Source organism: Octodon degus, unplaced genomic scaffold (genome assembly GCF_000260255.1).
Source record: "Octodon degus isolate 3935 unplaced genomic scaffold, OctDeg1.0 scaffold00134, whole genome shotgun sequence".
In the NCBI taxonomy this organism is placed as follows: Eukaryota; Metazoa; Chordata; class Mammalia; order Rodentia; family Octodontidae; genus Octodon; species Octodon degus.
In genome coordinates, this window is record NW_004524710.1 from 3,231,553 (window position 1) to 3,244,954 (window position 13,402).

At 47.1% G+C, this 13,402-nt stretch overlaps 2 protein-coding genes and 2 pseudogenes across 3 annotated transcripts in view; 2 read left to right on the top strand and 2 right to left on the bottom strand.

Moving 5' to 3' along the window:
* The window catches only part of LOC105743555, a 3,066-nt pseudogene extending 2,836 nt beyond the window's left edge, over positions 1-230 (top strand).
* Positions 1-2,192, bottom strand: part of Dpy19l4 (dpy-19 like 4) — an 87,219-nt gene extending 85,027 nt beyond the window's left edge. For both annotated transcript variants that reach the window (XM_023701362.1, XM_023701361.1), the window contains exon 1: positions 2,063-2,192. In XM_023701362.1, coding sequence (XP_023557130.1) covers positions 2,063-2,078 — 16 coding nt within the window. In that variant the 5' untranslated portion in view covers positions 2,079-2,192. The remainder of the gene's footprint in view (positions 1-2,062) is intronic.
* Positions 2,193-2,985: 793 nt separating this feature from the next.
* On the bottom strand, positions 2,986-6,667 carry LOC101566482 (annotated as a pseudogene).
* Positions 6,668-7,371: 704 nt separating this feature from the next.
* LOC101586438 (RNA-binding protein 4B-like) lies at positions 7,372-7,819 on the top strand. The gene is given in 3 exon segments (XM_012516926.1): positions 7,372-7,417; positions 7,420-7,446; positions 7,449-7,819. Coding segments are annotated over 3 exon segments (444 nt in total).
* The last annotated feature ends 5,583 nt before the right edge of the window (positions 7,820-13,402 follow it).

Sequence of the window (13,402 nt, forward strand, 5' to 3'; positions counted from 1 at the left end):
TGAAGTTTTTGATTTTTTTTTTTTTTTTTTTTTTTTGGTGGAACGGGGCTTCAGGCCCTTGTGCTTGCCAGGGAAGTGCTTATTCTACTGAGCCATCTCCCCGGCCCCAAGTTTTTGAATCTCGTTTCAATGACCACAAGCCTTTTGGCAGGATCCCACACAGCCAGACTTACACAAGATATGCTCACAGAGACTTCCAAAACCACAATCGGTACGACTCAAATATATGAAGACAGTGAATTTTATATCACCAAACTTCAGTAATCATGAAGCAGCAAATATGGTTCTCAAGTGACAGATGTGTAAAATGTAAATGATCAATTAAATACAAAATCCAGAGTATGCTGACATTAGCATATGATCAGAAAAAGTAGCCTGGGCAAAAGATAAAACAATCTTAAACTCCAAGGCAAAAAAGGTAACTTTATTTACTTATTTTTTTTGGTGAACTAGGGATTGAACTCAGGCCCTTGCGCTTGCCAGGTAAGTGCTTATTCTACTGAGCTATCTCCGTAGCCCCTAAAAAGGTAACTTTATAGTATATCTATATGTACTTTACTTGACAAATAAGATATATAAATTACATTTCATATTTCCTACAATATATTTTTGTTTTTAATATTTATATTGCTATTGTTTTTATTACTTGGGATTATTCTAAATTTGGTTGTGAAAACTATGAAATCTCTTGAATGTTGGGTAGTAGTTGGGGTTGATTTGTTTACATTAAGTAAAAAGAGATATGAACTGATCTTACTGTAAGATATTCATTGGGTTATCCTGAGCAACACATGAAAGAATAAAAATTGGGATAATTAAAAAAAGAAAAAAAAAAGATATAGTTCATTGCGGCACATCATAGCTATCTAATCAGGCCCAGCTATAATCTCCTAAATAACTTTTCTGTATGATGGACAGTATTAGATACTTCTAGTGTTACACAATTTTTTTCATGTTTTAAATTAAGCATGAATGTATTCATGGGAACATACAAGTTAGTTTGTCAACCTACTCCCACAGATTTGCAACTAGTTAACCAGCAAAATATTTGAAAAAAATATTTCAAATAATATATTGGAACTGCAGATAAAACCAACAAAACAAATGGAACGACGTTCTTCCTGATCAACTACAGGTAACTGATTTTAAAGCTGTTTTCAGTAAAAGCTCTTAAATCTTTATTATAGTTAAAAATAAAATATCAAGGAAAAGGAGGTATACAAAGGACAGAGCAGAAAGTCACAGAATAGTGACAACTTCTTTCATTTTTTTTTTTAAATCGCTTTCTACTGAGCCCTTCAAACTCCCTTCTTGTACAGTTGGTTCAAAGACTTAAACGTGAATTAAGTCAATTCATTACCACATTCACCACTCCACTCAAAGCAGAAAGTCTTATTTTCTGTCAGTGCAAAAATCTAACCGCTCAGTCTAGTGAACCGCCACATCTATCTGTTCCCAGAACTGGTACAGAGAGGTTCGGAACTACTTCACGGAGTTACTGGGCCGTGGATATTGCCTCAGACTGCGGCCGCAGACTGCTTCCAGCCGTCCACTCACCTCTCACGGTAAGTGCGGCGCGCGGGAGGGATCCTGCAGGGCGCTGGCCGCAGGAGGCAGGGGAGCCGGCCGCCCTCCGAGCCCCACGTCCCCGCCCGCGCCTCGGCCCTCGCGTCCCGCCCCGCGCCCCTCGCGCGCCGGGCCTTCTCGGCTTCCCGCGTCTCCCCCTCGCGTTCCCCTTACCGCGTCACCCCAGGTCCCCGCCTCTATTTGCCCCGCCGGCCTGCAACCCCGCCAAGCCTCTCTCGGCTCCCGCACACCCACCTGGCTGAACAACGACCCCGCTCCTGACGCACCCCTCACCGCGCTCCCACTCCACGCCGAGCGCCCGGGCCTGGGCGCGGCCACACCCCCCGCACCCTGCTCTCCGGCTCCCAACTTCAAGCCCCAGCGCGGCTTCCACTCGTGCAAACTCGGAGCCCGCCGCCCGCCCTCCCGCCCGCCTCTCCGCCGCCTGCCGCCCCTTCCCCGCGCTCCCGGGCGGCGCCGGACCAGAGACCATCACCTTCTTCCTCCGCCATCGTCTCCACGCCGCCGGGGTCGGCCTGAGGCTCCAGCACGGCCCGGAGACGGCGTCCCCTCGCGTCGCCGAAGCCCTCGGCCGCCCCGGGCCCGCTGCCGGCCCCGCTCCAGCCGCCACGCCCCCACTTCCTGACCCGCCTCTCTTTGGTGTCGCAGGCAACCGCGTCCCCCGGGGAGGCCCAGGAACTACAGCGCCGGGAGTGGCGGCCGGCCGGCCGGAGCGTTTTGCAGGTGCTCACCGGAAGGAGACTTGCGTGGGCGCGCGGCTCCTCCCAGAGAACACAGGCGGCGCGCTCGCTGCAGTCGGATGTCTCCACAGACGTGGAGGCTGGAGCGTGCGTGCAGTTTGCACCTGGACTCAGACAGTCAGACTCATCAAAGACACTTTTGGGCTCCAGCCGCCTCCGCTCCCCATTTCTTGAAGAGGAAACAGGTCCAGCAAGTCACAAAGGCGTTCAGAGATCGAACTAGAGCCAGAGCTGCGAATTGCTGACGGTGCCCGCGCTTACACGGCGACGGCTGCGCGGCCTAGTTGAGCTGGTGCTCGGGCTTCGAAGACCCTTTGTCGTTGCAAGAGACAAGCTTGTGCTAATCACGCAAACCGACTGAACCAAATACTTATTTGCATTTCACGATATTCTGGAAACAAAACAAGGCCATTGTGGTCTGCGCCAGAGATGGGAATGGGGTGCATTTAAATATTACACAATAGTAACACGTTGTTTTTTTGTATGAAAATTTGTTTTATTTTTTCATAAAAAAATTTTTAAACACTGTTAAAAGCCTGCAGAGGGGCCAGGGAGATGGCTCAGTAGAATAAGCCCTTCCTGGCAAGTGCAAGGGCCTGAGATCAATCCCCGGTTCCACCAAAAAAAAAAAAAAAGCCTGCAGGATAGGAGTCGTCTCCTAGTCTTCACCGGAGTCATTGGGACCCGTATACTGGCACATGGCATTGTAGTGAAGCGCCACCAGAAGATTCTCTCTCCAAAGCTGCACCACACCCTGGCTCCGGGCTCTGTCCCTGCCCAGCAGATGGCCCACCTTTCCAGCGTGTGGCCCCAGCAGGACCATCACACGATCACCCTCGCCCTTGGGAGCCAGCGTCTCCAGCATATCTTCTCTCATGCCTTCCAGCACTCAGCCTTCATCCGTCCTGCACATACATGTGCCTGGGCTCAGCACATCCTCAGTCGTCACCTTGGTGTTGTGGTACCGCCGCCCATGTACAGCTTGTCCACGAAGCGCATGCGCAGGTCTCTGTGCAGCCAGTGCTGACTCCTACCAGCAGCTTTTTCTCTCTTGGCTGCAGCCCCATTTTGTTTAGCTGGAGTATGTTTCCGCTTCTGAGTCCTCCTGAGAGTCATGCAGGTCTTCACTCTTGTGCACGTTCTATAACAAGGCTGTTCTATTGTGTTGTCCAGAGCAAGTTCTGCTTCTCTGGGCAGGGTGCAGGGAATTCTTGTCAAACTCCTGCTGAGACACAGGTCTCAGGCAGTAGCTGCTAATAGTCACCACATGATGGCCCACTGCTAGCCGAACCATGGCGCACACACTGTCAGGACCAAGGCCTTCCACCTTGCCATAGAGGTGTTGATAAGGGCCAGCAAGGACCACTACAGTGCCTCCAGGTACCAGCCCTTGAGTGTGGTCTTCCTTATGCTTCTCTGGCTCCCCATCTGGCCTTGGTGGGTGGTAGCAGTCCCTGGAGGCCAAGGCCTGGGCCTCAGGCAGGTTAGCACCCAACCCTAACCCCTTAGGCTTTGGTGAGTTTACACAGGGTTTTACCACTTGACTACAAGTGCAGCCAATGCCCTTGCCAGGTTTCCAGCCCATGCCCCGCAGCATGGCCATCCCATAGGCCTCTACAGGGACGGTGTCATAATCAGCCTCTGGCACCATCTCAGCCTGGTGGTCTCTGTCTACCCTTTTCTCATTGGGGGTGCATCCTCTCTGGATCATGGGAATAGTGAGCATGGGGTCAACACCCACATTGTCTCTCTCCTCTAGAGACATCTTGGATTTCTCATAGAATTCCTTCACAGCCTGGGACAGCACCATATCTGCCAACGCCTCTCTGAATGGCCCAGGAGTTTGGCCTGAGGGCTGCCTGCGATAGCCATTCTGGGTTAATGGGATGACCAGTTCCTTGGGGGATTCTGGGGAATTCACACTCTGCAGCTCCCTTCTTTCCGCGGTCTTCAAGAAATTGTCTTCCTCTGGGGCCAGCCACACACCATCTCCCTGATCTGCCAGCTGCCTCTGCACAGAGGTGTGTAAGAAGTGGAATGATACTAGGGCAGTAGAAGGAGCAGCTGGATCCAAAACACAATTGTCACTACCATCTTGCCTGTCACCAAGAAATGCCTACTGTATCAGTCAGTATTTTGCTAGAGACATAGATTTAACACAAGATATCGCAATGTATAAGAATGTACAAGCCAGGCGTAGTGGCACACGCTTGTGGGAACCTGAGGCAGGAGGATCAATTATTGCAAGTTCGAGACCAGCCTGGGATACAAAGTTAGTTCATGGCCAGCCTGAACTGCAAAGTGAGACCCTGTCTCAGAAAGAAAAAGAATGTACAAGATTGGCTTACTGTAATCTCCCACAGAGTCAGGTGAGGAAGAGTACAGAAGGTCTACACACTGGAGAATGAAGGATTCAGTCCAAGTCCTGGAGTTCCTTGAAGTTTCCCATGGGAGTCCATATCAGGAGACTGGTAGGTCTGCAATGGAAGGCTGAAGGGTCTATGCCAGAAGCCAGGAGATGGAGATAAAGGTGAATACTGGAGCTCCTCGGAAGAAATAAGCAGATCTGCCCTTCCTCATTTCCCTTTTATACTATCCAGGCCATGAGTCACCCTAGGGTGGGTCTTTCCCACTCAGGGCATGAAATTTCTGGGTCTTATTAAGCTTCTCAACTAAACATCCCAATCTGAAAGTCAGTCACCCATCCCAGGTGCCCACAGTCAGGTGGAGAAGAATGCAAAAGGGCTGCCTGGATCCCCCAAGGATCCAGCGGAGGCCTGGAGCTTGATGTAGTGTCTGGACAGAGTCCTATTGGGGCCCTGAAGGGCCTGTGACAGAAGACTCGAGATGCAGTCCACGGTGAAGGTGAAGATGAGCTCCTCTACAAAAACAGAAGCAAGCCTTCCTTCGTTTATTCCACTTGGGAGGCAAGCCTAAGGGTTGGTGTTGCTCACACCCAGGGCTTCAGTAAATGCCTTCAGCCACACCCAGAACTGTGCTGATTCAACTAGTTGGGCATTTCTTACCTAATTTGGCACAATCTATTGGCGATCACAGTATGCCATGTTCATTGGTCATAAGATTCAGCTATTGTTTTAGTTATTTTTCTTGTTGCTGAGGCAAAATACCCAACACAGAAAGTTAAAAGAGGAAAGGTTTCTTCAGCTCACAGTTCGTAGAGGTTTCAATATACAGACAGCTAGCTTCTAAATAGGGTGACATGGCAGAGGGGCAGTGAAGAGGAGACATGGTTCTTAACAGACAAATGCAGCAACTGACTAGCAACACACTATATCTTTCTGTCCCTTTTATTTTAGGGCGGGTAGCACTCATACCCAGGGTGGGGTACCCTTAATCCTGTCCAGAACTATGTCAAATCAATAAGTGGACTAATTTAATAATCACATACCCTTAATCCTAGCATCACTATATTCAGTCACCTCTGAAAAAGCCCTCCTATGGCCGCATGAAGTTTTTAGGGGTACATCTAGATATAAGCCATAATAGCTATGATGTCAAGTTTGCTTAAACTTACTTCAATAGACAACAAAATTCACATGAAAATACCTGAATTTTTTTTTAATGACAAGTGGGGACCAGTGAGATAGCTCAGCAGACTAAGGACCTGCTTAGGCAAGCTCAGAGACTGGTTCCATTCCCAGCACATGCTGTGCCAGCCCCAGCTCTGGGCATGCTGAGCTGGCTACCAAGACCAGGTGTGGTGGTGCACGCCTGTAATCCCAGTGCTGGGGAGGCTGAAAACAGGAGAATCACTACGAGTCCTAGCTGCCTAGTGAGACCCTATACCAAATACATTAAAAAAAAAAAACACAAGTGGATTTTTAAAGTCCATATGGGAATATGGAGAACAAAACAATTTTGAAAAAGATGAGATTTTAGCTGAGTGTGGTGGCATGTCTGTAGTTCCCCCACACTCAGGAGGCTGAGGCAGGAGTATCTCCATGAGTTCTAGGCCAGCCTGGGCTACGTAATTCAAGGCCAATCTGAACTGCAACATAATGAAATTGTCTCAAAAAAAGAAAAAGAAAAACAATGGGTTTGTTGATGTTGTTTGTAATGGTTGATAGTGTGTTGGATTACAGGTATGCACTATTACACCCAGCTTGGGCTATTTTTGTCTGTAAACATTTGATTGGTACATGTTTGCCAGGATTGCATTTGTCTTAATTTGGGGCAAGGCATATATCTTCACTTTTATTATAGCTGGCATTCTCCAGAAAACACAGGACCTTTTCCCCAATAGTACTTGGACATAAATTTAGGTGCTGACTAACTCATCTTAGAGTGGGAGAAACAAGCATGGAACTCACCGAAGTCATGAGGTACTGATGTTCCTTTCTTAGCCAGTAGCAAGACTTTTGCTGAAAGCACCTTTAATTACCATGTCAAAAAATTTTTTCTTGCTATATAGTGCAGATTGGCCTTGAACTCACTATGTAGCCCATGCTGGCCTAGAACTCATGGAGAGCCTCCTGCCTCAGCCTCCCCTGTGCTGGGATTACAGGCGTACACCACCACGCCCAACTGAAAACACCATTATTGAGTTTGGATATTTGGAGAAAAGCTATCATTTCTCAGTGCTGTGCAAAAACAGTTCCAGGAATTATTTTTTATGCCTTTGGTTGAATGTAAAAATGTCTTTTGCCTTCAACACTGCCCAAATAGTTAAAATAGAGGACCAGAAAAGACCTCTGGTCAAACCAGAGAGAAAACAAAGTATAGACCTTGGTATAGTCTGTGTCTAGATGTCTTCCCAAAGTCTCATGCAGGGCCAGCTAGGTAGCTCACGGATTAAAGAGCCTGCTTAGGCAGATGCAGAGGCCACGGCGCACTGAAATGGTGATGGATACAGGGTGTGGTAGCGCGCCTGTAATCCCAGCTTGGGCAACTGAAAACAAGGAGGATCACTACAAGTCTGATCTGTGTAATGAGACCCTGTGGACCCTGTACTAAATACATTTTAAAAAAAGGTCCGAAGCCTCTGCGCTGTGAGGAAGAGGCCCTTCCGTTTGGCTGGGTTGAGATGGTGAAGCTGTTCATTAGAAACCTGCCCCGAGGGACCACAGAGCAAGCATCTGCTCACTCTTTGAGCAGTATGGAAGGTGTTGGAATGTGACATTAAGCACTATGGCTTTGTGCACACAGAGGACAAGACAGCGGCAAAGGATGCCATCCGGAACCTGCACCACTCTGAGTCGCACGAGGTGAACACCAATGTGGAAGCCAGCAAGTACAGGAGCAAAGCTTCAGCTGAGTTACACGTGGGTGACCTCAGCCCCACCTGTACCAACAAAGAGCTTTGGGCCAAATTTGAGGAATATGGTCCAGTCATCGACTGTGACATCGTGGAAGATTATGCCCTTGTACACATGGAGCGGGCAGAAGATGCTGTGAAGGCCATCAGGGGCCTTGATAACAGTTTCAAGGTGGGATGTGTGTGGGCTGAAATTCCCAGCTGCGGTCGTGCATGAGAATACACACTTCATTGGTACCCCATCTCTGGGACGTTTTTGGCTCTGTGCATTAGGTCCCTCAGGAACTGTGGACCTTAATTTACCTTGCTAAGTTCAGATCTCCTTTCTTTTTCTCTCTAGTGCCAATTATTCTGTTCTTGCTGGGGTTTTGTTTGTTTTGTTTTTCCCAGTACTGGGGATTGAACTCAAGACCTTGTGCTTGCCAGGCAAACACTTATTCTACTGAGCTATCTCCCTGGCCTTATTGTTTAATACTTCTGCAGCTTCCCATTCATGTTGTTTTCCCAGCAGGCCTCACTATATGCAGAAGCTGTGGTGGGGGCTGCCCTGTCTCCTCCCTGCCTCCTGCCTGCATTGAGTGTTGGATTTGGGAATGACCTTGGTGAGTCACCACTGCTCTTGGGTTTCTTTCATTTTTATTTTTATTTTTTAATTTTTTTTGGCAGAACTGTTGGGTTTCTTTTAGCCCAAAGGCTAGACCTAGAGTTGGATCACTTTTATCTTTCCAGTGAAATAAATGATTTTTCAACTTAAAAAATAAATAAATACATTTTTTAAAAAAAGTCTCATGCAGCCACAGTGGGGCTTCTCAGAGGTAGCTGGATCTACAGTAGTGCTGGGATAAGGGTGCGTGATTACTGAATACTCCACTGATTGGTTTGGTATAGTTCTGGCTAGGATGTGAGTGCTACCTGCCTCAGGGCCAACAGCCTGGATGAAGTGTAAGGGACAGAGTCTCTGGTCACTTGTCGCTTGCTGCTTGCCGCTGCTACTTGCTACTTCCCAGCCCCGCTTTGCCCTGGACTGTTTCTCCTCTGTGATGCCCCCCTGCCATGTGCCTCCCTGCCTTGGGGCCAGCCCGGAATGGACTCCACAAACTGTGAGCCAAAGAACTTTTCCTTCTTTAACTTTGGATGTTGGGTATTTTGTCTCAGCAACAAGAAAAGTAACTAAGACAGCCCTTGAGAACCATAGGATGTGGCAGCCCCTCTGGACACCAGCAGCAGATACCCCAGGTCCTGTTCATCAGACCAGCTATGGCAGAGAGTTACACCACAACAGACTGGTACAGGGGTGACCAAGGTGGTACAGGGTCTCGTGATACCCTGTAATTTATTTATTTATTTATTTATTTATTTATTTAGCAGAACCGGGGATTGAACTCAGGCCCTTGCGCTTACCAGGGAAGCACTTATTCCACTGAGCCATCTCCCCAGCCCCCATCCTGTAGTTTTTTAATAGTCATCTTCCTGCCTGAGCCTCCCAAGTGCTAGGATTACAGGCATGTGCCACCACGCCCAGCTGAAAATATCTTATTGAAATGGAAATATGAAAAACTACCTTTTCGGCTTTCGGCTAGGAGCAGGCTAGGGTGCAACTTTCTTCAGTTGTCCCGAATCCGGTTTCATCTGACACCAGCCACCTCCAGCATGCCGCCCAAATTCAACCCCAACAAAATTAAAGTCATGTACCTCAGGTGCACCGATGGTGAAGTTGGTACCACGTCTGCCCTGGCCCCCAAGATCGGTCCCTTGGGTCTGTCTCCAAAAAAAGTGGGGGATGACAATGCCAAGGCAACTGGTGACTAGAAGGACCTGTGGGTTATGGTAAAACTGACCATTCAGAACAGACAGGCTCAGATTGAGGTGGTGTCTTCTGCCTCTGTTCTGATCATCAAAGCCCTCAAGGAGCCGCCAAGAGACAGAAAGAAGCAGAAAAACATTAAACACAGCGGAAATATCACTTTTGATGAGATTGTCAACATTGCCTGACAGACGTGGCTCTGGTCTTTAGCCAGAGAACTTTCTGGAACCATTAAGGAGATCCTGGGGACCACGCAGTCTGTGGGCTGCAACGTGGACAGCCGGCACCCTCATGACATCATAGATGACATCAACAACAGTGCTGCCAAGTGTCTAGCTAGCTAAAAAGCATAAGAAAATATATCAATAAAGAGATTATCTGACAACCAGAAAAAAAAAAGAAAAACTAGGCATGGTGGCACAGGCTATAATCCCAGCACTCAGGAGGTAGAGGCAGGAAGATCACTATGAGTTCAATACCACCCTAGGAAGAAGAGATGATTATTTAATTCACTGTTAGATAGAAATCAATGACTAGTGAGTGTATTCCCCAGTAAAAACATTTTGAGCTTGAACCCCAAGACCTATACACCAACTGTGGAGTAGAATATCTTCCACCTAAATCAGTGTAATCCACTACGAAGGAACAGGTCACATTTTATGTAAAATATATACATCATTCAAAAAGACAGAACTTTGACTTACCCAAGATGTTGCCTGGCAGCAGGAATGAAAGCTGAGTTTTCCATAATTCCAAAAAGCTAGTAGCATGGGCTGTGGTGCTGCATGCCTGTGATCCCAGCACTCAGGAGGCTGAGGCAGAAGGTTTGCTGCAAGTTTGAGACCACCCTGGGCCATGTAGTAAGTTCCACATAGCATGAACTACAAAATGAGACTGTTGCAAGAAAGAATGAGAGAGGGAGAGGGAGAGGGAGAGGGAGAGGGAGAGGGAGAGAGAGAGAGAGAGAGAGAGAGAGAGAGAGAGAGAGAGAGAAAAGAAGGAGGAAGAGGAGGAGGGGGGGGGAGGGGGGGAAGGAGGGAGGGAGGGAGAGGGAGGAAAAGATTCTGGAAATAAAATCTGTAGGAGCTTATGCATATTAGACAAATGATGAACTGATTATTGCTGAGGTTTGTTATCTCAAAATTAACCAGATACTTTCTGTGTGTGAAATACAATGTGCTGCTAAAGTATACAAAGAGGGCCAGCCAGATAGTTTAGTGGATTGTATACTTAGGCAGACACCGGGACCAAGGCTCCATCCCAGGCATGCCATGCCGGCCTCACCCCTGCGGCATGCTGAGGCAGTGACTGAGTCCTGGCGCAATGGTGCATGCCTGTAATCCCAGTACTGGGGAGGCTGAAAACAGGAGGATCACTGCCTAGTGACAGGAGTCTGAGCTGCCTAGTGAGACCCTGCACCAAATACATAAAAAGTAATAAGATGGCTCAGTGGAATAAGCACTTTCCTGGCAAGTGCAAGGGCCTGAGTTCAATCCCCAGTTCCACCAAAAAAAAAAAAAAGTAATAAATAGTTGTTTTTTTGTTTGGTTTTTTTTTCCCCCGGAATCGGGGATTGAACTCAGGCCCTTGAGCTTGCCAGACAAGATAAATATTGTTATTAAAGCATATGAATTTTACACAGTAATGGTGTTCACTGTGCCATTTCCACACATGTGAATATTGCGATTTGTGCCCACCCACTTTCTCTTATACTCTCTTGCTTTCCTCTTTCTTGACTTTTTTTTTAATGTATCAGTTTCTTAATTAGTTCTTAGTAAGAATAGGACACTAATTTATGAGGATAAATTCCATTTGTCAGAGCAAAAATGTATCACAGGTAGCCCCGGAGCTGAAGAACAGCTTTGATTTTGGTAAAAGCTGTGAGTCTACCACTTTCTGACCCACCTTGCGCTGCTCTGAAATCTGGTATCTCTCTTCCTCAGTGTTGAAGCGCTCACCTTCCTGGTGTCTGGACTTCTGCAGCTTCTTCCTGAAGTAACACCAGTGAGGTATTTGGGGCTTTTCATTTAGCTGATATCAGTTTTTATGGAGGTAGCAATGACAGATTTCCCATGTGTTCTTCAGAGAGGAACACGATTAAAAGCAAGAGGCTCGGGGCTGGGGAGATGGCTCAGTAGGATAAGCACTTGACTGGCAAACGCAAGGATCTGAGTTCAATCCCCGGTTCCACCAAAAAAATAAAAACAAGAGGCTCAGTCGCAAGTAGCAAGCCGCTGGCCAACTGCTTCAGGAAGACCACTCTCTTGCCTCTGTGAAGCCCGGTGAGGATGATCAAGATGGTGCCGGGACAGATGCTAGCTCCAGGTGTCCTCACATGCTGACTGAAGGGTTTCTTGCTGTGGTTCAACAGCTTTCAGAGCATATCTTCAGGAGGGTGGTATCTAGGCATTCTTCAAAGCTTAACCACCAAGGTACTACCATTCTTGTCCTCTCTGGTTTTGTGATAGTAACAAGAACCTTCTCCTTTTTCTTCTCAACCTTCTGTTTAGCAGCTGTGTACTTTCTTTTTCTATATCGAGGACAGGGTCTATAGGGTCTATAGGGTCTCACTACATAGATTGGACTCATAGTGATTCTCCTGTTTTCAGTCTCCCAATCTCTGGGATTACAGGCATAGGTCACCTGCTGCGCTCTGCCTAAGCAGGCGCTTTAGTCCGCTGAGCTATCTGGCCAGCCCTATGTGTACTTTCTCTTGTACAAAGCCTTTCTGGAATACTTAGCAGATCCAGAGTATCTACCAATTCCTCTAACCAGGACAGGATTTTGGCTGCAGCGGGGCTTCCCCTTCTTTTTTTTTTGAAACTGGGGATTGAACTCAGGCCCATGCGCTTGCCAGGCAAGCGCTTATTCTACTTAGCTATCTCCCTGGCCCCAGGGGCTGCCCCTTCTTGGACTTTTTTGCTTTGATGTTACCCTTTTTACCAGTGCCACTGGCAGCAGCCTTCTTGGCTTCATGTTTCTTCTCTTTAGTATCTGGCTTCTCAGTTTTTTTCACCCGCCATCATGCAAGATGGGAAAGAGGGTTGTCTTTTTTTTCTTTTGGACACAAAGAAGCCCAGACTGGCCTTGAAATAGCTATCCTCCTGCTTTAGCCTTCTAAGTCCCGAAATTAAGGCTTGTGTTGCGGCACTTGGCTCCTTTCTCAACATTTTTTAATATTGTTAATTAAAAAGACTGATCATTTTTTTCATACTTCTGATTTTAAAATAGAAAAAAGTACTAAAGATATAACTCAGGAGCTCAGTGCCTGCCTGGCAAGTGTGAGGACCTGAGTTCAGTTCCTGATACCCACAAAAAGAAAAGCAAATAAAATAGAAAAAATATGAGGCACAGTAGCATGAGCCTATAATACCAGCCACAAGGAAGTTGAAGCAGAAGTTCAAGGCGCACTTAAGCAACGTGAACCCTATCTCAAAAAAAAAAAAATAGGACTGGGGATATAGCTCAGTGGCACAGTGCCTGCCTGGCAAGCATGAGGTCCTGAGTTCTACTCCCGGTACAAAAAAGAAGCATTAAAATTAAAAGGAGCTGGGGATATAGTTCAATAGTTCAGAACAACTTTGCAGCATGCCCAAAGCCCTGGCTTCAATTTCCAATATTACAAACAAACAAACAAACAAACAAACAAACAAACAGAGTGGGCCTATGATCACACACCTAATCCCAGCCCTCAGGAAGCTGAGATAGGAGGATCACCAGGACTTCAAGACCAGCCTGAACTACATAGTGACTTCAAGACCTGCCAGATCTGCCTGAACTATATGGTGAAACCCTTTGTGAAAAAACTAATCAACCAACTGACTACCTACTTAAAAATAAAGTCCAGTTAGAATCCTGGATGGCCACTCTTGGTTGAGAACAGGACCCTTAACTGCTAGTAGCACAGTTTTTCCAGCAGGTGGCGTAAACAGTCAAAGTCACGTTTAGGTAAATCCCATGCCAAACTGGCTCTTCCATGGTGTAGGACAGTGTAAA